The following is a 23,736-nucleotide window of genomic DNA, read 5'->3' as shown; positions in this document are numbered from 1 at the left end:
AGCATTGTGTTGTTCTGAGTGAGGGAGCTGATCAGTCGGTCTGCCCGTGTCCTGTGCCGATACTCGCCTGCTGCACCATGAGGGCTAAAGTCTCAGACATGCACAGTAAGGACTGTGTCAAAGTGGCTGTCAGAGTCCGACCGTTCAACAAGGTCAGTGTGCTGATGTTTTCTATAATAACCACTATTTATTTTTCTTTTGTAAGCCTTTGCTGTCTGCTTTTTAAATACTCATATTTTGTATTCTTAAGGTGTGACCCACACTGATATACTGCATACTTTATTTACCCTGATAAATCCTGTTGCTTCTTTTAACATTTACAACAGTAAATATAAAATTCAAAATTCAAATTGTGTGTTATTGTGTCTCCTACCTTCCCTTGCACTTACCCTCACATTTTCCTTGAAATCTAAAATAAATGCTTTTATAAACCATTTGCTCTCCCAGCTCTTTTTAGTCTCTCTCCATCATTTCATCTTCTTTCGTTTTCTTCCTTCACTCAGAGAGAGAGGGATGCGGGCAGTCGCTGTATCATATCCATGGTTTCGAGCTCCATCACCATCCAGGATCCACGGGATTCCCAGAACCGACGGTCTTTCTGTTTCGATTATGCCTATTGGTCCCACAGCGGTTTCACAAGAGACCACAGGGGTATCTATGTGCCTGAAGAGCCAGGAGGGAGATACGCTGACCAGGTCAGGTCATAAATGAGCTGGGAGTGTGTTGTGCAAGATAAAATCTAGATGGTTTGGGCAGAATAAATCTGAATGGATATGAAGTGAGTTATAAGATTAATAAGAATTAATTTACATCTCATGAGATATCATCCATTCCCAGGACAGCGTGTTCCAAGATTTGGGAGAAGGAATATTGGAAAATGCGCTGCAGGTAGCACTCAGTCTTTATCTGATACTCTCTATCTCACGTCTCAACTCTTAATAACAAATGTTCTAAAATTACATGCGCAGGGTTATAATGCCACATTGTTAGCCTACGGTCAGACCGGCTCAGGGAAGAGTTACTCGATGATGGGTTATGGGCCTAACAAAGGCCTGATTCCTAAACTCTGCGACCGGTTGTTTCAAGCCATCAAAGAAAACCAGGAGAACAGACAATGTCAGGTGAAGGAAAAGCACAAGACGATGCAGAATGCTGTGAATGATTCAGTGTGTAAATGATCTAAAATGTGTTTCTTCTTCATGTCCCTGCAGGTCTTTTTCAGTATGTTGGAAATCTATAATGAGCAGGTGGTGTTTGGAGCAAATTCGTTTCTCTGGATATGATACATGCTACGATGCTATTATGTTTCCTGACTCTTCCTTTTCCTCCCCTCTCTGTCCAGGTGGTTGACTTGCTGTCTCGGGCGTCTCGGACTCCGGGCGGGCTCAGAGTCAGAGAAGAGCAGCAACGAGGTTTCTATGTGGAGGGTCTCCGCACAGTCCCCTGCGAGACTGCAGCTCAGGTAGAGAGATGAATGGAAAAAGGATACAAACCAAACCAATCAACTGCAGTAGCCAAAGGCTAAGGTTGCAGTCATGTGCAGTTAATATTAGAATTTTTAGGGAATTAAATGCTTTGTGATCTTCTTCAAAGAGAGCCTCACGAAGCAGTCCAGCATGAATCTGTTGGACTCGTCTGGCAGTGAGCATCAGCATTCATCAGAGTCAGAAACTAACAGAGTTAAAGACGATACGGCCATCAGTCTGAGCCCCACCACACTGGGCGATGTCGAAGCATACAAAGGGACATGCTGCTGTTTAATCTAAAAACCAAAAAATATATTTTTGTTCAGAAAAATGTGTTTGCAGGTGGAGCAGTTGATGGAGCAGGGGACGAGGACTCGAACCACTGCCGCCACCCACATGAACGCCAACAGCAGTCGATCGCACATGCTCATTATCCTCCAGCTCAAACAGGTAAAGAGGTTCTGTGCACACTTTTCCAATTTGTTAACATAATTAATACAAGAACAAACATATGTTGTATAAATCTACATTTATGTAAGTTATATTATTCCTGTCAGATCTTCTCTAAAGAGAGCATCACGAAGCAGTCCAACATAAACCTGGTGGACCTGGCTGGCAGTGAGCGTCAGCGTTCATCGGGGTCAGAAGCTGATAGGCTCAAAGAGGGCACGGCCATCAACCTGAGCCTCACCACCCTGGGCAATGTCATCAGGTGACCTGCTGTTTGACTTGATTTACTTTGCATTTACTTTAGTATTTTTGACACTCTTCCCTCATCTCTCCTCCAGCTCCCTGGCTGATGTTGCGGTGGGGAAGAAGGTTGTCCATATTCCTTACAGAGACTCGGCCCTCACAAAGTTGCTGCAGTCTGCACTGGGAGGCAACAGTCGCACTGTTATGGTATCGGACACTCATTTGATACGAGGTTGAGTCATTGGAAGATGCTTTTAAAGTAAATTGAATATATTTGTTTTTGAGATTGCCACATTGAGCCCTGCTGATATCTGCTATGAGGAGTCTCTCTCCACGCTGCGCTATGCTGAGAGGTACAATAAGCACTGTAAAGTCTTCTGGATATTTCCCTTCTGCTCTATAAGTAACATATTTAATATACGTTTTATACTTTAGTTCTTTTTGGCCTCTCCTTTATGTCGTTCTACACCTAACTTCTTGTCCCTCCACCTTTTCCACTTCTTCAGGGCAAAGCGTATCCAGAACCGTGCAGTGGTGAACGAGAGCCCCACCGAGCGTCTCGTTAAAGAACTAAAGGCAGAGAACGCCAGACTGTTGCAGCGTCTGAGCCGTCTGGGCCAGGAGGGACGCAGGGCGAATGACGAGACCAGTAAGAATCAGCGTTTGAATGCAGCAGAATGGGATTCAGAGCTGTTGACAGGTCGTCTCGTATCTTTGTGTGTTCAGAGGAGCTCCGTCAGCTGCTGACCCACAATGAGCTTCAGATCAGAGCCATTCAGACTCTATGGGAGCAGCATGTGCAGGAGGCCCTGAAAGACTGGGAGCAACAGTATGCTAACATCACACAGGTGCATGCATAGATACATACGTAGATGCAGACATGCAAAACACACAAGCAAAGGCTGCAAATGCATTTGATGGAGGTTTTGTATGTAGTGTCTTTAAATGGATGTTTCTTGTTTCCCTCGTCCTCACTGGCAGGAGAGGAGGATGATGCAGATGCATCCCTACATCCTGAACATCAACGAGGATGCTCAGCTGTCAGGGGTGGTGAAGCTTTTCATCCAGGAGGGTTAGTCCATCTGAATCTCTCTGTATCTGTGCCACGAGATGTATGGTTCTCTCCCTGATAGAAGAAGCTACTAAAGGTGGACAATACCAGATAGTTAAATGGCTTAAACAGCTTAATGTAACAAACATGTCCCGCAGATTTTAACATGTTTGGTGAAATGTTAATCTTTTTATCTTTAGGGGAATGGGACATCGGACTGTGTGACTCCTCCCCACGGTCCATTTGTATCAAGGGTCTAGGGTGAGTTTGCCATCATTGCAAAGAATAAGAAAATTGTCTTTTCGTCTGTATGCATATACACTGATGGGGTCTAAATATTCTTTACATCAGTTTTCTGTCTTACATAAAATTGTTTGTGAGGGGCAGCCAATCAAAAGCTGTTAAAGGCTGGGTATCCATAAAATGAGAGGAGATCCATTAATAACATAAGTAAGGATTATCTTGATGTGTGAATAATGCAAACAGACTGCAGCAGAGTCCAATACTAAAAATATACGGAGCTGGGAAGAAGTCGGATCAGTCCCCTTTTTTGTTTTTATGTGCGTTAGGATCCAGGAACGTCATGCTGTGTTCAGGAATGAACAGCGCAGGGTAACGCTGACCCCGATGACAGGAACAAAGGTTATTGTAAATGGCAATCCTGTTTCCCAGGCAACAGAGCTGCAGCACCTGGTGGGTCTTGACTCAAACCTCAATTATATGATGTGGTTGTGTGACATGCTGTTAAAGTATACACTATATATGTATATATATATGTATATATATATGTATTAGGGGAGCAACGATACTCGTATCGATATTGAACCGTTCGATACAGTGCTTTCGGTTCGGTACGCATATGTATCGAACAATACAACATTTGTAATTTATTTTATCAACTTTCCTTCTGACGATGCTGTCTGTGTTGAGCGCTCAGTGAATCAGCGTTCGACTACTCCGCCTAGGCTGCACTGTCGAGCGCAGATCCACTGAGCGTTCAACGTAGACAGCATAGTCAGAAGGAAGAGCGCAGGGCAAGCTAGCAGACAGAAGTTAAGCTCTCCTTGCAACATGGCAAATTGAACCTCCCCCACCCTTATTCAGATCTGGCGTTTGGAATTATTTTGGTTTTCATGTGACGTATGACCCTGAAGGTAAGCGCATCATGGACTAAAGTAAAACAGTATGTTGGATGTGCCACGCAATGCTCAATTACATGGGTGGGAAGTAGTGTGTTAGTGCAGTTAGCTCATTAACGTGTTAGCCGTCCAGCCCCACGCACGGGGCGATCAGGGGTAGCTCGTTAACGGAGATTTGCCACGTTGTGGCGTGAACGTCATTTCAACGAGATTAACGCTGACAGCTCTAGTGGGAACACAACGAATATGACTGCACATTTACGCCGACATCATCCTAGTGCAAAGACAAGTGGAAGCAGACAAAAACAACAAGCATGCATGCTACAAACTTTACCCGAGTCATTTAGACAGCCGTTAGCACATGATTCTCCTTATGGGGACCTGATATGTTTAATATTGTGGCGAGCTCAGACAAGGAAGAGACGGAGGTGTCGTTTGGTCTTGCTTCCCGTGAGCTAGCCAGAGAGCACAGCCGTTTATTGACATCTGCAGAAGAACACTGCCGCTAGCTAACTGCTCAGCGCGGCAACCGCACAGCAACAACACACAGGGCGCCCTCTGACCCCGGAAGGACACACCGTCGCAGCGAGAGGGCGTCACCCGTCACTATGGCAACATAACTGTACAAACAGAACCCCGAACAGCCCTGACTGGCTACATAACCCCCACCTAAGGGGTCAGTCGTCCCCGACGACCCCATTACCCCACACAAAGTCCTGCAAATGTCCAGGTGCCTTCTTTTGGCGCACCGGCCGGTCACGACCGGCGGGGGAAAAGTCACTCGGGTCAGAACATGGGGTGCCACCATCATCCCACTTCTGACACCAGTGTGGTGAGCTCAGACAAGGAGGAGACGGAGGTGTCTTTGGTCTTGCTTCCCGTGAGCTAGCCAGGGAGCACAGCCGTTTATTGACATCTGCAGAAGAACACTGCCGCTAGCTAACTGCTCAGCGCAGCAACCGCATAGCAACAACAACAACAACACACAGGGCGCCTTCTGACCCCGGAAGGACACACCGTCGCAGCGAGAGGGCGTCACCCGTCACTATGGCAACATAAACAAAACATAATTGTACAAACAGAACCCTGAACAGCTACCCGGTTGTTCAGTGATGACGCGACGAATCCTACTTCCGGGTCTAAAGTAGTCTGCGTTTAATATGACTTTTGTGTTGTTAACATGTTTAATGTTATGTATTTTCTTCTATTTGATCTCAAAAAGCTCCTAAAACAGTCAGTGATCCCTGTTGACCTCCCTCGGCTTTTATTACCACTAATCATTTATTTAAGCTCAGTTTTTAAAACCTTAGGATGTAACTACAGCCCAGCCCATGCAGCAGTATATGAATGACTAACCTCGTATTGTGGATGGATTATCTCAGTTGTTCTCCTGGCTGAAGTTTGGTCCTTTTACAGCATCCTGCCATGCGATTACATTTGTTCCTGACCACCGAGAACACTCACGTTAACTTTTATGGAGTGGAAAAAAAGTTAGCTTGTTTATATTATGCTAACATAGCTGTGTCTCAAGCGGTCACGTAGCACATCATTATATACCAGCTAGCCAAACTTCAGTAACCCTACAAACGTCACTGCTGTTTAGTTTTCTGTCTTCATTTATGCTGGAAGTGATAGCAGAGCTGTACGTTTTAATTTGTTTCCAAAACCCCGCAGTCAGGACATGCTATATTGTATTTAGATAGAAGCTAGCGAGCTAACTCCCTGCTAACTTCTAACTCCGTTAAAAATGTCATAAATTCCGTTTTCATGGATGCCCGGATGTTAAACTCAATTGTTACACCTGGTAGAGCAGAACGATGATCATTTTATTAAAGATGAAAGACTTTAGACAGTTTTTCAACTCTCAGTAATGCCATAGTGATCGTTTGATATATGGACCTGCAGCTGAGTTTAGACCCAGACACGGCTAGTGACGTCAGACTGAACAATCGGGGGTCAGTCGTCCCCGACGACCCCATTACCCCACACAAAGTCCTGCAAATGTCCAGGTGCCTTCTGGAAAAGTCACTCGGGTCAGAACATGGGGTGCCACCATCATCCCACTTCTGACACCAGTGTGGTGAGCTCAGACAAGGAGGAGACGGAGGTGTCTTTGGTCTTGCTTCCTGTGAGCTAGCCAGGGAGCACAGCCGTTTATTGACATCTGCAGAAGAACACTGCCGCTAGCTAACTGCTCAGCGGCAACCGCATAGCAACAACAACAACAACACACAGGGCGCCCTCTGACCCCGGAAGGACACACCGTCGCAGCGAGAGGGCGTCACCCGTCACTATGGCAACATAAACAAAACATAATTGTACAAACAGAACCCTGAACAGCTACCCGGTTGTTCAGTGATGACGCGACGAATCCTACTTCCGGGTCTAAAGTAGTCTGCGTTTAATATGACTTTTGTGTTGTTAACATGTTTAATGTTATGTATTTTCTTCTATTTGATCTCAAAAAGCTCCTAAAACAGTCAGTGATCCCTGTTGACCTCCCTCGGCTTTTATTACCACTAATCATTTATTTAAGCTCAGTTTTTAAAACCTTAGGATGTAACTACAGCCCAGCCCATGCAGCAGTATATGAATGACTAACCTCGTATTGTGGATGGATTATCTCAGTTGTTCTCCTGGCTGAAGTTTGGTCCTTTTACAGCATCCTGCCATGCGATTACATTTGTTCCTGACCACCGAGAACACTCACGTTAACTTTTATCGAGTGGAAAAAAAGTTAGCTTGTTTATATTATGCTAACATAGCTGTGTCGCAAGCGGTCACGTAGCACATCATTATATACCAGCTAGCCAAACTTCAGTAACCCTACAAACGTCACTGCTGTTTAGTTTTCTGTCTTCATTTATGCTGGAAGTGATAGCAGAGCTGTACGTTTTAATTTGTTTCCAAAACCCCGCAGTCAGGACATGCTATATTGTATTTAGATAGAAGCTAGCGAGCTAACTCCCTGCTAACTTCTAACTCCGTTAAAAATGTCATAAATTCCGTTTTCATGGATGCCCGGATGTTAAACTCAATTGTTACACCTGGTAGAGCAGAACGATGATCATTTTATTAAAGATTAAAGACTTTAGACAGTTTTTCAACTCTCAGTAATGCCATAGTGATCGTTTGATATATGGACCTGCAGCTGAGTTTAGACCCAGACACGGCTAGTGACGTCAGACTGAACAATCGGGGGTCAGTCGTCCCCGACGACCCCATTACCCCACACAAAGTCCTGCAAATGTCCAGGTGCCTTCTGGAAAAGTCACTCAGGTCAGAACATGGGGTGCCACCATCATCCCACTTCTGACACCAGTGTGGTGAGCTCAGACAAGGAGGAGACGGAGGTGTCTTTGGTCTTGCTTCCCGTGAGCTAGCCAGGGAGCACAGCCGTTTATTGACATCTGCAGAAGAACACTGCCGCTAGCTAACTGCTCAGCGGCAACCGCATAGCAACAACAACAACAACACACAGGGCGCCCTCTGACCCCGGAAGGACACACCGTCGCAGCGAGAGGGCGTCACCCGTCACTATGGCAACATAAACAAAACATAATTGTACAAACAGAACCCTGAACAGCTACCCGGTTGTTCAGTGATGACGCGACGAATCCTACTTCCGGGTCTAAAGTAGTCTGCGTTTAATATGACTTTTGTGTTGTTAACATGTTTAATGTTATGTATTTTCTTCTATTTGATCTCAAAAAGCTCCTAAAACAGTCAGTGATCCCTGTTGACCTCCCTCGGCTTTTATTACCACTAATCATTTATTTAAGCTCAGTTTTTAAAACCTTAGGATGTAACTACAGCCCAGCCCATGCAGCAGTATATGAATGACTAACCTCGTATTGTGGATGGATTATCTCAGTTGTTCTCCTGGCTGAAGTTTGGTCCTTTTACAGCATCCTGCCATGCGATTACATTTGTTCCTGACCACCGAGAACACTCACGTTAACTTTTATCGAGTGGAAAAAAAGTTAGCTTGTTTATATTATGCTAACATAGCTGTGTCGCAAGCGGTCACGTAGCACATCATTATATACCAGCTAGCCAAACTTCAGTAACCCTACAAACGTCACTGCTGTTTAGTTTTCTGTCTTCATTTATGCTGGAAGTGATAGCAGAGCTGTACGTTTTAATTTGTTTCCAAAACCCCGCAGTCAGGACATGCTATATTGTATTTAGATAGAAGCTAGCGAGCTAACTCCCTGCTAACTTCTAACTCCGTTAAAAATGTCATAAATTCCGTTTTCATGGATGCCCGGATGTTAAACTCAATTGTTACACCTGGTAGAGCAGAACGATGATCATTTTATTAAAGATTAAAGACTTTAGACAGTTTTTCAACTCTCAGTAATGCCATAGTGATCGTTTGATATATGGACCTGCAGCTGAGTTTAGACCCAGACACGGCTAGTGACGTCAGACTGAACAATCGGGGGTCAGTCGTCCCCGACGACCCCATTACCCCACACAAAGTCCTGCAAATGTCCAGGTGCCTTCTGGAAAAGTCACTCAGGTCAGAACATGGGGTGCCACCATCATCCCACTTCTGACACCAGTGTGGTGAGCTCAGACAAGGAGGAGACGGAGGTGTCTTTGGTCTTGCTTCCCGTGAGCTAGCCAGGGAGCACAGCCGTTTATTGACATCTGCAGAAGAACACTGCCGCTAGCTAACTGCTCAGCGGCAACCGCATAGCAACAACAACAACAACACACAGGGCGCCCTCTGACCCCGGAAGGACACACCGTCGCAGCGAGAGGGCGTCACCCGTCACTATGGCAACATAAACAAAACATAATTGTACAAACAGGGCCCTGTTTCAGGAAGCCGGTTTAGTGGAAAAACTGAGTAAGTATACCCTGAGTTAACGAAAACTCTGGGTTTTCGGTTTCACAAAGCGAGTTCAGCTGCAGCCTGAGTGAGTCACTATGACGACACACTCCGTGAAGCTAACCTGCCCCCTAGCAGGTTTACTACAACTAACCCTGACTGTCTCCGCCCCTTTGTCGGAAACCTGACAGTAGGAAGTGTCGGACATGGCGTGCCACTTCCTTGAAGAGCCAGTAGATCGTGAAGCCCAAATTCTCCGCAGAGCTCTCCGCCGGGAGAGAGTGATCAGAGCGCGTTTGGACATTTTATCATTTCCTGATGATTTTCTGTGCGAACGTTACCGTTTCTCAGCACAATCTATAATTTATTTGGATAACATCCTCAGGCCATATATTACGCATGTGACACATCGCGGACATGCTCTCAGTTCATTGCATATTATTTGTATTGCACTTCGGTTTCTTGCAAACGGGAGCTTTCTGTATAATATTGGTGACGCTGAGCACGTTTCCAAGGCTACCGTCTGTCGGGCAGTCAGGAATGTTACAGTTGCACTGAAACGTCTCCTGTACTCGTCTGTGGTGTTCCCCGGTCATAGACCCACAAGATTTATCAAAGAGGGATGCCACAAAATTGCAGGTATCAGGATGACCAAAACTTAATGTATGATGTGGTGATACTTGGACTACTACTTAAATTGCACATTTATTTTCAGGGTTCCCAGGCGTGATTGGCTGTACAGATGGCACTCACATTCCAATCATTGCTCCTTCAGTAAATGAAGGAGACTATGTGAACAGGAAGTCTTTCCACAGCATTAATGTACAGGTACATAGTTCCCTGTAGCATGTCAAACTAACAAATTATTTCATTATAGTAATGGATGCTAATTTGTGTTCTCTGCACTGTGAAGATCATATGTGATGCTGCCAACATTATCACAAATGTGGAAGCCAAGCGGCCAGGCTCTGTCCATGACTCACAAATATTCCGTGAATGTACACTGAGCACAAAATTTGGACATGGTGAGTTGAGAATACTTTAAAATATATAAAGACCAATTGCTTCAGGGACATTTGAACTGAAGTGTACCCTTCTGTCTTAGGAGAGTTCACTGGCTACTTGCTTGGTGATAGGGGGTATCCATGTTTACCCTATTTGCTTACCCCTTACCCTGACCCTGAACCGGGCCCACAGCAGCGATATAATCTGGCTAATTGCAGGACAAGAGCCAGAATTGAAATGACTATCGGAATGCTTAAGGCCCGGTTCCAGTGCCTGCAAAGACTCAGGGTCACCCCAGAAAGGGCATGTGACATTATTGTGGCATGTGTGATTCTTCACAACATTGCCACAATTAGAGGAGAACACTGTCCTTCTGAACCAAACATCAGCAGTGATCCAAACCATGAACATCCTGACCCTCCCACGGACATACAAGATAGAAGAGCAGTCAGAGACACCATATGTCACAATCATTTCTTTTGACCCATCACCTCAACATGTTGAAAGAAGAATAAACAGATTTTTTGTTCAACTGGCTTTATTGGTCGCCTGTATTTCCTGTACACAAAGTATTAAAAGATGTAAACCTCATAAAGTGTCTCTGTTGCTTCCTCCTCTGTAACAGCTGTCAATGTTTCTTCATTATTTTCCTGTAGTAAAGAAATAGACAACATTGCTGTTCTACTGTAAACTCATATAATCTGTGGAGTATTACTCACAACTGCATGTTGGTCTGGCTCAACAGGAGGCTGCACCAGATGCAGTACACCATCACCATCAACTGATAGAATATGAGGTTTATACAGGTCACTTATAACTTACAAGGGACCAAATGGCAATTAACAAACATACCAAGCACCTTACACTTCATTGTCATTATGCTCTCAAAGACAACCAAGGCTGAGGCAAGGCAAAATCAGTCGGAAAATAACTTCACTACAAAATAATTCATTATGGTAAAGAGTTTATCAAATGAATGTGTCGCACTGCAAAGGTGACTGTGAAGAAAGGATGTATGCACATCATGTATTATTTTGAATTTACCCCTTATGTAGGCACTTGTGTCTTGCGGGGTTATTGACTCAGAGGATGTCCCCGCAGAGATGCCTTCGGCCACAGGGCGCCCACTGTTTTGGCTGAGGGCCAACTGCTCAGCCTCTGTGAGTGGTGGTGGTGGAGGACCCCCACCTGTTTTTCGGGCCTCCGCTTTTTTTCTGTTGGCTATAACGGGCCACATTTGAGCATACAGAGTAAGCAAATATGTACTTGTAATGTGCTCAGATAATTTCAATAAGTGCTTACAGAAAGAAAATTAATGTAGCCTCTAACTGCAATTGATTTACATGGGACAAACAGACCAAGCACTATGGCTCATAATACAATTACACCTTACCTGTTTGGACTATATTTTTATATTTCATTTTTACTTGCTGCCAGGCACGTTTGGGGCCTGTTGGGTTGCACCTGCGCTCACATCACATCACAAAGTAAAATGTATAAAATAACAAATAAAATAACATATGATAAAATAACGTGTTAAATGGGTGGAAATCCCTCGATCAATGTTTAAATTAACACTCACGCATTGACTCTGTCGGCTATGTTTTGCCATGCATGCTTTTGCAGCTGTGGCTGTGTTACTTTTTTCCGCGGAATTTGCATGTTATCAGCATATGCTGCCATCAGAATTTCGGCCTCAAGCGCTGTGAAATACATTGACCGCGCCTTCTTTCCCTCCGTCTCCATGGTGACTCGCTTAATCTGTGCTCCGCTTATCAGGGCTTTATGTATCCTCGTGCGCGCGCTTCACTTGGGGTTAAAGCAACTCCGCGTTGATTGAACTAATTGTTATCAGCCTTTCTGAAACCGAATATTCCGAGTTGGACAGTTCGGGGTTACTCAACCGTGAGTGTCGTTTTTCACTCTGAGTTTTCCAAACCGGCTTCCTGAAACAGGGCCCAGAACCCTGAACAGCTACCCGGTTGTTCAGTGATGACGCGACGAATCCTACTTCCGGGTCTAAAGTAGTCTGCGTTTAATATGACTTTTGTGTTGTTAACATGTTTAATGTTATGTATTTTCTTCTATTTGATCTCAAAAAGCTCCTAAAACAGTCAGTGATCCCTGTTGACCTCCCTCGGCTTTTATTACCACTAATCATTTATTTAAGCTCAGTTTTTAAAACCTTAGGATGTAACTACAGCCCAGCCCATGCAGCAGTATATGAATGACTAACCTCGTATTGTGGATGGATTATCTCAGTTGTTCTCCTGGCTGAAGTTTGGTCCTTTTACAGCATCCTGCCATGCGATTACATTTGTTCCTGACCACCGAGAACACTCACGTTAACTTTTATCGAGTGGAAAAAAAGTTAGCTTGTTTATATTATGCTAACATAGCTGTGTCGCAAGCGGTCACGTAGCACATCATTATATACCAGCTAGCCAAACTTCAGTAACCCTACAAACGTCACTGCTGTTTAGTTTTCTGTCTTCATTTATGCTGGAAGTGATAGCAGAGCTGTACGTTTTAATTTGTTTCCAAAACCCCGCAGTCAGGACATGCTATATTGTATTTAGATAGAAGCTAGCGAGCTAACTCCCTGCTAACTTCTAACTCCGTTAAAAATGTCATAAATTCCGTTTTCATGGATGCCCGGATGTTAAACTCAATTGTTACACCTGGTAGAGCAGAACGATGATCATTTTATTAAAGATTAAAGACTTTAGACAGTTTTTCAACTCTCAGTAATGCCATAGTGATCGTTTGATATATGGACCTGCAGCTGAGTTTAGACCCAGACACGGCTAGTGACGTCAGACTGAACAATCGGGGGTCAGTCGTCCCCGACGACCCCATTACCCCACACAAAGTCCTGCAAATGTCCAGGTGCCTTCTGGAAAAGTCACTCAGGTCAGAACATGGGGTGCCACCATCATCCCACTTCTGACACCAGTGTGGTGAGCTCAGACAAGGAGGAGACGGAGGTGTCTTTGGTCTTGCTTCCCGTGAGCTAGCCAGGGAGCACAGCCGTTTATTGACATCTGCAGAAGAACACTGCCGCTAGCTAACTGCTCAGCGGCAACCGCATAGCAACAACAACAACAACACACAGGGCGCCCTCTGACCCCGGAAGGACACACCGTCGCAGCGAGAGGGCGTCACCCGTCACTATGGCAACATAAACAAAACATAACTGTACAAACAGAACCCCGAACAGCCCTGACCCGCTACAATATGCTGCTGAGAATATAGCCCAGAAGAAGCGTATAGTATTGCTTTTATTTTAGAAAGAGCCATTTCTCTGTAATAAACTCTCTTTTCCAAAGATGAGTGATTCCTCAATCAGATACAGAGCTTGCAAAATCACTAGCCCGACGTCCCGGGGCTAGCGATTTTGCCAGTCGGGCTACCAAAATCTATCTCTGCCCTGCCCGTCGGGCTATTGTAGGAAAAATATATGTCAATGCTTTTGCATTCTTTCAGAAATGTAGCTGGGTAATTATGTCATTGGCATCGGTGAGCCACTGTCAATATGTGACATATTGAAATCGCGTTTGAATTTGCGCTTGTTTTTTGCTTTCACTTTGCAATCCCGTGAACTGTGTATAGAGAGCGACAGCACTGATCTGTGAGTGATGATAATTTGCGCACCAATTCCTCTGACATCGTCTTATCAATCGTTAGCTTACTATGCAAACATGACAAGTGAAATCTCCCGCAGCAAGCTTAAACATATGAGAGGTTGATCGCGCAGAGAATCGCTGACCGTTATGTGAGTGTGTGTAAAAGCAGCAGGATCTATATTTTAGTTCTGCTGAGCCAAATAAGACAGGTCAGGGTGAAGAAGTGACAGCCAAAGAAAAGCTTACCACAAAACGGAAAAGTTATGACAAATCAGACTAAGGCAAAAAGAAAGTGCAGCTTTATGGTTTCATGGACAAAAGAATTTCTGTGGCTGCAATATGACGAGCTATATAACCGGGGCTGCACATAAGTGGTCCGCAGGTGCGCATTCGCAGTCAAAACAAACAAACAAAAAAAAAAAACGCGCACAAGATATGAAGTTGCAACGCGTGTTTGCAGACATAAGATTTTCTGGAGGAGGACAGACATTTGTTTAAAACTCTTAAAGATGTCGAAGAAGCTCCTTTAAGCAATTACTTTGGTGTTCCTCCACCTCCAAACAAATGTCAGAAGGAGTCCGAACCACAAAAGAAGCGCGTATTCTCGGAAAAGTGGTTGCAGGAGGTGAGCTGGCTTCAAACAAATGATGAACGCACAGAGATGTGGTGCGGAATGTGCCGTGAAAATCCCACTCTAGCGGACAAAAACAGTGCTTTTTATATGGACGCAAACGCGCGTTGCAACTTCTTATCTGGTGCGCGTCTTTTATTTTGACAGCGAATGCGCACATGCGGAGCACTTATGTGCACCCGTGTAAATAACATAATGTTCTGCCGGGTGTGTTGTTGGTTTTCTCTCGATTTCTGAGTCGACAAGCGCCTTTGTTACTGGGACCAGTCATTTTAAGAAAGGCCCCCATTAGAACCCATGAGAAATGCAAGAAATGCATTATTGCTCAGTCTGCAATATCTTTCCCAGAACAAACACCAATTGCAAATAACATACTAAAAATAAACCTGAAAAATCTGTTTAGAACAGCTACTATGTTGCAAAGAGTGAACTACCACTGGCAAAATTTAGCAGTCTTTGCAAACTTCAAAAAGCAAATGGCCTAGATCTTGGTTCCACTTGCCTCTTATCCGTGACTTCAGCGGAAATTTCAAATTCAGGATCTGACACAGACTGATTCATGTCCTACACAGTTCTTACAAGTTTCTGTTCAATTAGAACCAAGTATTTGAGTTGATGATTGTAATTTTTATACAATGTTGTAATTTGTTTTTCAACAATTTTTTGATTAATGTTTTGTTTCCTTTACAATATTATACTTTAATGTATATATATATATATATATATATATATATACACACACACACACACACACACACACACACACACACACATACACAGTGGGGCAAAAAAGTATTTAGTCAGCCACTGATTGTGCAAGTTCCCCCACCTAAAATGATGACAGAGGTCAGTAATTTGCACCAGAGGTACACTTCAACTGTGAGAGACAGAATGTGAAAAAATAATCCATGAATCCACATGGTAGGATTTGTAAAGAATTTATTCGTAAATCAGGGTGGAAAATAAGTATTTGGTCAATAACAAAAATACAACTCAATACTTTGTAACATAACCTTTGTTGGCAATAACAGAGGTCAAACGTTTACTATAGGTCTTTACCAGGTTTGCACACACAGTAGCTGGTATTTTGGCCCATTCCTCCATGCAGATCTTCTCGAGAGCAGTGATGTTTTGGGGCTGTCGCCGAGCAACACGGACTTTCAACTCCCGCCACAGATTTTCTATGGGGTTGAGGTCTGGAGACTGGCTAGGCCACTCCAGGACTTTCAAATGCTTCTTACGGAGCCACTCCTTTGTTGCCCGGGCGGTGTGTTTTGGATCATTGTCATGTTGGAAGACCCAGCCTCGTTTCATCTTCAAAGTTCTCACTGATGGAAGGAGGTTTTGGCTCAAAATCTCACGATACATGGCCCCATTCATTCTGTCCTTAACACGGATCAGTCGTCCTGTCCCCTTGGCAGAAAAACAGCCCCATAGCATGATGTTTCCACCCCCATGCTTCACAGTAGGTATGGTGTTCTTGGGATGCAACTCAGTATTCTTCTTCCTCCAAACACGACGAGTTGAGTTTATACCAAAAAGTTCTACTTTGGTTTCATCTGACCACATGACATTCTCCCAATCCTCTGCTGTATCATCCATGTGCTCTCTGGCAAACTTCAGACGGGCCTGGACATGCACTGGCTTCAGCAGCGGAACACGTCTGGCACTGCGGGATTTGATTCCCTGCCGTTGTAGTGTGTTACTGATGGTGACCTTTGTTACTTTGGTCCCAGCTCTCTGCAGGTCATTCACCAGGTCCCCCCGTGTGGTTCTGGGATCTTTGCTCACCGTTCTCATGATCATTTTGACCCCACGGGATGAGATCTTGCGTGGAGCCCCAGATCGAGGGAGATTATCAGTGGTCTTGTATGTCTTCCATTTTCTGATGATTGCTCCCACAGTTGATTTTTTCACACCAAGCTGCTTGCCTATTGTAGATTCACTCTTCCCAGTCTGGTGCAGGTCTACAATACTTTTCCTGGTGTCCTTCGAAAGCTCTTTGGTCTTGGCCATGGCGGAGTTTGGAGTCTGACTGTTTGAGGCTGTGGACAGGTGTCTTTTATACAGATGATGAGTTCAAACAGGTGCCATTCATACAGGTAACGAGTGGGGGACAGAAAAGCTTCTTACAGAAGACGTTACAGGTCTGTGAGAGCCAGAGATTTTCCTTGTTTGAGGTGACCAAATACTTATTTTCCACCCTGATTTACGAATAAATTCTTTACAAATCCTACCATGTGAATTCATGGATTTATTTTTCACATTCTGTCTCTCACAGTTGAAGTGTACCTCTGGTGCAAATTACTGACCTCTGTCATCATTTTAAGTGGGGGAACTTGCACAATCGGTGGCTGACTAAATACTTTTTTGCCCCACTGTATATATATATATAAATTTTTTTTATTTTCTATTTTTATCAGGATCGCCTCATTCTGGGTTCCAACTGCACCTACCTGTTCATTGGTTATCCATCAGAGAGATGCGGGGATGACTGGAGTCGCTATGATTACGATTACTTCCAGTCTGAACTGGCTGCAGCTGAGGGCATCCACCTGGGTGAGCGGGAGCGTGAATAACTCCACATGAAGGGCTCTTATTTTTTGAAGGAAACTCACTGAACTCATTATATTATTCATCTGCATGTGTTTAGGTGAGTCCAGTGCTGGATCGAGTCAGACAGACCCCAGTCTGCTAGCTGTCTTCTTTGATTACATCAAATTGATGCCCATGGTGGCTGAGGCCAACCAGATGAGCCAGGAATTGAGCAAGGTAACGCACGGCCTCAGGGTGAAAAATTCTGTATTTAACGTGTTCCTAGAAAGCAAATATCTTTGGTTTCCTGTGCGTCATCAGATTCTGGCCATGTGTTGCATTGTGTTTGCAGGATGTGGAGTTCAAGCTGGAGATTAAAAATCTGGCACTGTCAGATTCAAAAGGCCACGATCTAGAGAAAGACATCGTTGTCAGAGTCACCTCCAAGGGAACCAAGCAGGTTGGTCTGTCCCTGTATGGGGTGTTTTGTCACTTGTGTAAACTGCAGCGTCACTTTGAAAGATTACAATCTTTGCATGCACTCTGCAGGTCTGGATGTGGTCCAAAGCCAAGTTTATTAACCGCAAGTTTCTGATGGAAGAGGTTTACCAGCAGCATTTGGCAGAGCAGAGCGGAGACAATGTATGTTAGCTGAAAGAACAATGTTGATGTTTGTTGGCTTGTATTTACCTTTACATCTCTGCAGATGTTTAAGCTAAATAAAACATGTGCATATTCGCTATATTGACATCACATATTGTTAGGATGGTCAGCACTTCCTAAAGCATAAACCTTTCCAGACCAGTAACTCTATTATTAAGACTTTTATGTTTTTAGGAAGTAGCCGGGCTGTCAACAGTAACATTACCCAGAGATAAAGACCCATTCTGGGATCCAATTGAGCCTCTTCTCCTGGGCACTGCCCACCTTTGGCTCCAATCGTTGGCCTTCCGCATCCCTCTGGAAGAGCAGCTAGAGGTACAAACTGATATACTCCATACACACTGGCATCTTCATCTAAAAGTATTTTCAGATGACAGTTAAATAAAGTCAGTGGGTGATGATCCCGGTCTGCAGGTGTTGGGGTCAGAGGGCACAGAGGAAGGCATTCTACAAACACAGCTGGTCCCCTGCTCTTCAACTGGACTGTATGTCACACATGCACAGACACACAAACCTTCAGTGCACAGGTATATCAGTAACTAGATGTTCGCACTTCCCAGCCCTCTGGGTGAGGATGACATCCTGATTGACCCATCAGAGATACTGGGTAGACGACTAGACTTCCAGCTGGTCCTGGATCAGTGTTGTGGCTTACGCTGGATCAGAGAGGCCCGCAATCGAGGTGTTCAAATTGGGTAAGGCACATGTGGCTCGGTGTAGAGTACACTGCATTAAATCCTATTGAACTTGGAGATGGAAACCTGGTATATATTTACTGGCACATAGAGGAAGCTGTTAATAATTTTAGCTTTTGAAAAGGTACCGTGGACTCAAGCGTGAAGTCTCCAGTCGTGTCGTCTTCTAAAAGAAGAGAGTTGTGAAATGCTTTCTTCTCTCCGACATTACTTAATCTCCTTACTCTGTTAGTTTCAGGTTATTTGACTGCAGCCAGCCTCTGTACACTCCAGCTGTTTGGCACAACGTGAATCCTCTGCTGGATCACAGAGTCCACTTTGCCTCCCTCCACACCTCCCAGCGTCTGCTAGACTTCCTGCAGAGCAGCGCTGTGGTGCTGGAGCTCTGGGGCCTTCAAGGTGAGGATGGACATTTTTTTTATTTATGCCTGAAGTAAGTGAACTCGGTGATAGCTATTATAACAACAAGACATGCTTAATTTTTTTTTAATGAACCGCGTGGGATTTAAACATTTAAACTGGATTTTAATTTCATCGTGTGTACATTATACATCACATTATTAAATTTCTCATGCAGGTTTAAGAAAAGCCACAGCTGAAATAGAAAGTTTCTTTAAAGATTGCTGCTCAGTGCTTGTTTTCTATCCCAGAGGGCTGCACTCAGTTGAAGTCTTCACTGGAAGGTGTGCGGATGACTGCAGATGGCATCTTCATCATTGATGAGTCGAGTCCAACAGAAAACACAGTGAGTTAGACGTTTAGGAGTAATTGTTTACGTTGACATGAGTTATTTATTGTCTTATTTATTCAGTGTGTGTGTGTTTTATCACAGCCTGTAGACCCCTCAGACCTCAGTTGTTCAGTAAGAGCTCTTCAGCAGGACTTAGATGAACTAAAGAGTGTTAATGAATCACTGAGGAAAGAGAATCACAATCTGAGGGAACAACTCAACACAGCCAGGAATGGTAACAAAAACATACACGAGTTTGTGGTTTCTATTCCAAAGAACTGAAAAAACTACCACACATATGACTTTGGAAGCTTTTGACTTGCTCTTTCAGAAACACACACACACACATTTCTCTCTTCTGGTTTTAGGTGGCGAGGGTGCGCGTAGTCGCTCGGTGCGTCCCAGCTGTGATGCAGAGTTTGCCCGCGCTCTGAAGGTTTTCTATCACAGCATGACTTCAGTAAGAGGTCAGCTGCAGCGCCTGCGCAGACACAGGCCCAGCGTACGTATTCACGTGTTATCTTCTGTCTTAGCATGAGTTAGTGTTACTACAATGTGGACATGCTTAAAATCCTTAATATAGTGAATCAGCACAGAATGAAATATTGACCTGTTTCATCACATTATTAGCTCCAAGAGTGAACAATTTTGAGCTGCTGCGTTTAGAAAATTACATCTGTGCTGTAGTTATTTGGCTTATGCCTCCAATAGATGCATGATAACTGAAGCACTGTGAAGGATCTGCAAGTGTTATTGTTGTGAAAACTGTTTAAGGTCTGGCCAAAAGAATTATTGACTTTAAACATTAGGAATATGGTTCCGAGAACTGGAGCTGATGTCATAGCAATTTACCAAAACGTCTGATAAATTGCACTTGAACAGATTGAATCCTGCCCATGGATATAACACTCCTGTTTGCACATCATGCAGGATGTTAATGTGCGTGCTTTCCAGGAGGAGTCAGACCTGCTGGGGCTCAGACTGTTTGTGGATGAGCAGAGTCATTTGCTGAGAGACTTCTCGGAGCAGCTGGAACAGAACGTCTCTACGCTCAAACAAGATGTGGCCGCCATCGTCCGCCGGAAACGAGAACGATCAGGAATCTGGTCTTGACCAGGGTTTTTATTTTTTAGGAAAGTATACATTTATGTTGACACTTTAATTTCGCAACTCTGCAGATATTCCGGTTGAGGGTATGAAATGAGCAGAACCAGGTTCTTACAAACTAAATTCTTTGTTTGGGTAAATAAACATGACGGGGATCTGTTATGATGTTCCTCATTTTCTGTCATATACACTTTTCAAATGGTACATGCTTGTGTTAAAGCTGGAAAAGCCATTGAGATAATGAGGTACCTGAGAGCCAAAAGCCTTTCTACTCTTAGCTCTGAAGGATGTCACCGAGAGCAGATATCATCATGAAAAGCTACTCTAATGGAGTTTAAGAATGAGAGCATGGGGTTAGAAATGAGGCCTAACAGATTAGAATTAGTTCCCATTAATGAACACTACATGCACAGTGGACCATGTTCAACACAGTTTATACATAAAAGTATTCACCATATTTTCTGTAATGCTTCCTTCTTACTTTTTGTCTGTAAAATGAAGTTTATTCCGGTGGATTATTCTTTTAGTACGCTTGGTTAACAACAATGTATATGCAAGTCTACTATTAAGAGTAACTACAAGTGAAGTCTGTTTAAAAAAAGTTTATTAGACTGCATGTATAAGACATCGTTACAGTTCCAAACTGCAAATAAATTAAAAGGCAAAGACAGCTCAAGTTTCAAAATTCACAAAATTCTTACCGGTACACATTTTTTTTAAGCATCATTAAAAATCCATTGTGTTTTCAAGCTAATGTAGTTCACTTTGAAGCTGTATCACTGGATGACAGAAATCTTCCTCGTGTCTCACTGTGGGGGGATTAATGTTAACGTAAGTGAACAAGAAAAAGACGTCAAACAGCTGAGCGAGATCGTCTCTCCTTATGTTGAGTTTATGACATATTTACGACAGCGTCTCTCACTGCAACGTCTAATTTGGAGGTAAAAAGCACAACGGTTGATGTTTGTAAGCAGTCACGACTTGTAAGAGTACAGACAGTTGCTGTAGGTCCAAAAAAAGATTAGCGTGGGCACATTTACAGGAGGAGGCAGATGTGAGGCAGATTAGTCATCACACAGTACAGAATTTATATAAAAAAAAAAATCTATGTACAAGAAATATGCAGGCAGACAAGCTGACAGCACATAGCTGCTCATGAGAAATTTAAAACAAGACAGAGATGAGAGGAGCGAGGCAACGGCGAAAGGCAGAGGATAAGCCTGGCTTCAACTGAAGAGGTAGACTGTGGGATAGACAGACAGTTACAGATATTCTACTGCGAGGAGAGATTAGATTCTTCACAAATAAGCACCACATGTTATTTTTTATCAGAACTGATCATGTTAGGTTTAGGATCAGTATCTTCCTTTCCAAAAACAGCACCCAGTAACATGAATGTACAGTTACAGAGAAAGCTGAGGGTCCAGGTGAGGTAGGTTAATCAGGTTTCTAGGATTAGGGACCAAACGGAGCTGCATGAACATGAAACAATATTCATTTCTTTTTGCTCAGAGTAGAAAATAAATGTCAGAGAACAAGAAGCACAATGACTGAACATTTCTTTTTCTAATGTTGGACTGTCAGTTGTCTGCACCTCTTTGGGCAAGTTTGAGCCTGAGGAACAGGACTACAGATGATCACAGAGCATGTACAGGAGCAGTTTTGGTGTTTATATAGTACATTGGTGATTATTGCATTTAAAAAAAAAATCCACTTCCTTCCTAAAGGAAACCCATGCTATCTGTTTCCATTTAAAATTACAGTCCTATCTGTGCAGTCATGGGGTTTGAATGCACAGATTTTGTTCTTACCTAACGTCAATCAGCTTTCTTTTTCAGAGGGTAAAAAACACGGGGTTGTATGTTAATCGGATTGTAAAGCCACAGGAGGCATATTTTAGATTTTTACCTGCTATTTCGTTTATTCTTATAAAACACTGAGCATGCATTTGTTTTGTAAATTATTATCTCGCTTGTTTAAAAAGTTGCCTTATCGCTTCTTTGCCAGGTTCAAGTCTCAGTGCAGACAGTTCAGAAGACAGTATAAAAGATGGACGTGGCTTCCAGTTGTGAATGCCTTAAACCTGCAATCTGTTTTACGGTCACCAGGGGGCGATAGCTGTGGTGGCCAAAAAAAAAACTTGGGGCTTTCTGAGCTGACCTCTGGAAACACTTTCCTGCTGGGTTTATTGTTTCAGCCACTTATTTGAGATAACGCTGAATAAAAATAACTTGTGATATAATAATAATAATGATAACTTGTGATTGACAGGATGTTAGCCAATGAGTGTAGTTTCACAGTCAAACCGGCTTTCTTCCATCACATCCAGTTTCAACAGCAAGATGGCTCATCGAAGCTTCAAGGTGGGACTTCACAAACTAGAGGGTGATTACATGGTAGCTATGTCCATCTTTTATATTGTATATGTCAGTACTAAAATACTTTTTTGGCTGACTTGAAATAAATATCTGTGCATGTAAATAAGAGCACAGATCATCCATTACAGCCATGGCCATATTTTATCACTCTCTGAAACAACCCTTTTACATTCATGGGTGGAAAACGTTTCGTCTTTCAGCTCCCTCCTTCAAGCTCCAGGGGAGAATTAAAATTTAAAAACACATCACTAGTCATGTCTCCATTTCCCACTTTCTCTCACACACACACACACACACACACACACACACACACACACACACTGAAGCTTCCAGCAGCAGAAGACAAACTTCACGGTATAAAAATAACTCAAACCACAGAGAGGTCCATAATTTCACATTAGGCCCATTTTTTTTTTCCATTTTCTGAAGCCACGCAAAGACAAACATCACTCATTAAGAGCTGCAATCCAGAGCAGTGGAGTCGGCAGTGTTCGGGTATTTAACATTATATTCATATAGGTCCTGAAAGATGATCACCAATATATGGATGATGCCACTATCAACCAGACTGAGAGACACCTTTGTCAGTGTCTGTTTGTTTCCATTGCTAGCTTTCCCTGAATAATGTCTCGAGTGTCACCAAAAGAGGACGGGGATTTATTCCTGTTGGCTCAGCCTGTTGAATCAAGCAGACCAGGTGTAAACTCAAAATAATTCAGTGAGCAAACTGGTCCACCTTACAGCCAAACTCCATCAAAATTTAGAGGAGTCATGGTTACTGCTCACAAACAACCACAGATTACCAACACAGCACTCAGAGACACATTCCCCATCCTCAAAAAAGAAAACAAACAGACTGCTGTGTATCTGCTTCACGTCTCCATCCTTTCACTGATCCAGTGTCTCAGGCGTTGGTGCCTTCGTTCTCAGCCGCTCGGCCGTCACTCGCCGTCGTTCCATGTGTGATGAGGGTAGGTGGGGCCACAGACACGTCTCGCTGGCTGCTGTGCCTCGAGTGGCTGTCTATCTGATGGAGGCTGCTGTGAGTGGAGAGCGGATGGTCGAGACGTGGATTGCTGCCATGGAAACTGCGGTCCTCTGTACCTCGGTAAACCACGGTATCGCTCCTAATGGGGGAGAAGCAATGAAAGAAAAGCTGAGCTTCGACTGATTCACA

The 23,736-nt window shown here is 43.7% G+C and overlaps 2 protein-coding genes across 4 annotated transcripts in view; one reads left to right on the top strand and one right to left on the bottom strand.

Annotated features, from left to right (window-relative positions):
- The first annotated feature begins 77 nt into the window (after positions 1-77).
- Positions 78-21,708, top strand: kif28 (kinesin family member 28). Its single transcript, XM_086283068.1, has 27 exons — positions 78-152; positions 504-695; positions 838-888; positions 969-1,121; positions 1,212-1,247; positions 1,343-1,462; positions 1,809-1,916; positions 2,024-2,178; positions 2,255-2,366; positions 2,445-2,512; positions 2,666-2,808; positions 2,886-3,007; positions 3,141-3,231; positions 3,411-3,471; positions 3,780-3,903; positions 16,875-17,010; positions 17,105-17,223; positions 17,339-17,446; positions 17,536-17,628; positions 17,824-17,964; positions 18,064-18,134; positions 18,210-18,344; positions 18,577-18,743; positions 18,995-19,089; positions 19,177-19,309; positions 19,443-19,576; positions 20,029-21,708. The coding sequence occupies exons 1-27, from the start codon at positions 78-80 to the stop codon at positions 20,185-20,187; spliced, it is 3,102 nt and encodes a 1,033-aa protein (XP_086139194.1). The 3' UTR covers positions 20,188-21,708.
- LOC147338817 (frizzled-3-like) overlaps positions 20,775-23,736 on the bottom strand; it is a 32,465-nt gene continuing 29,503 nt past the window's right edge. For all 3 annotated transcript variants that reach the window (XM_086283351.1, XM_086283189.1, XM_086283269.1), the window contains one exon: positions 20,775-23,686. In XM_086283351.1, the coding sequence (XP_086139477.1) occupies positions 23,464-23,686 (223 nt within the window). In that variant the 3' untranslated portion in view covers positions 20,775-23,463. The remainder of the gene's footprint in view (positions 23,687-23,736) is intronic.

Source organism: Aulonocara sp. 'chitande type north' Nkhata Bay, linkage group LG1 (genome assembly GCF_057382095.1).
Source record: "Aulonocara sp. 'chitande type north' Nkhata Bay isolate Kocher_YH1m ecotype deep benthic linkage group LG1, A_spYH_male_GT1.1, whole genome shotgun sequence".
In the NCBI taxonomy this organism is placed as follows: Eukaryota; Metazoa; Chordata; class Actinopteri; order Cichliformes; family Cichlidae; genus Aulonocara; species Aulonocara sp. 'chitande type north' Nkhata Bay.
The sequence above is the reverse complement of the archived record's forward strand: the minus strand, read 5'-3'. Positions and strand labels throughout refer to the sequence as shown.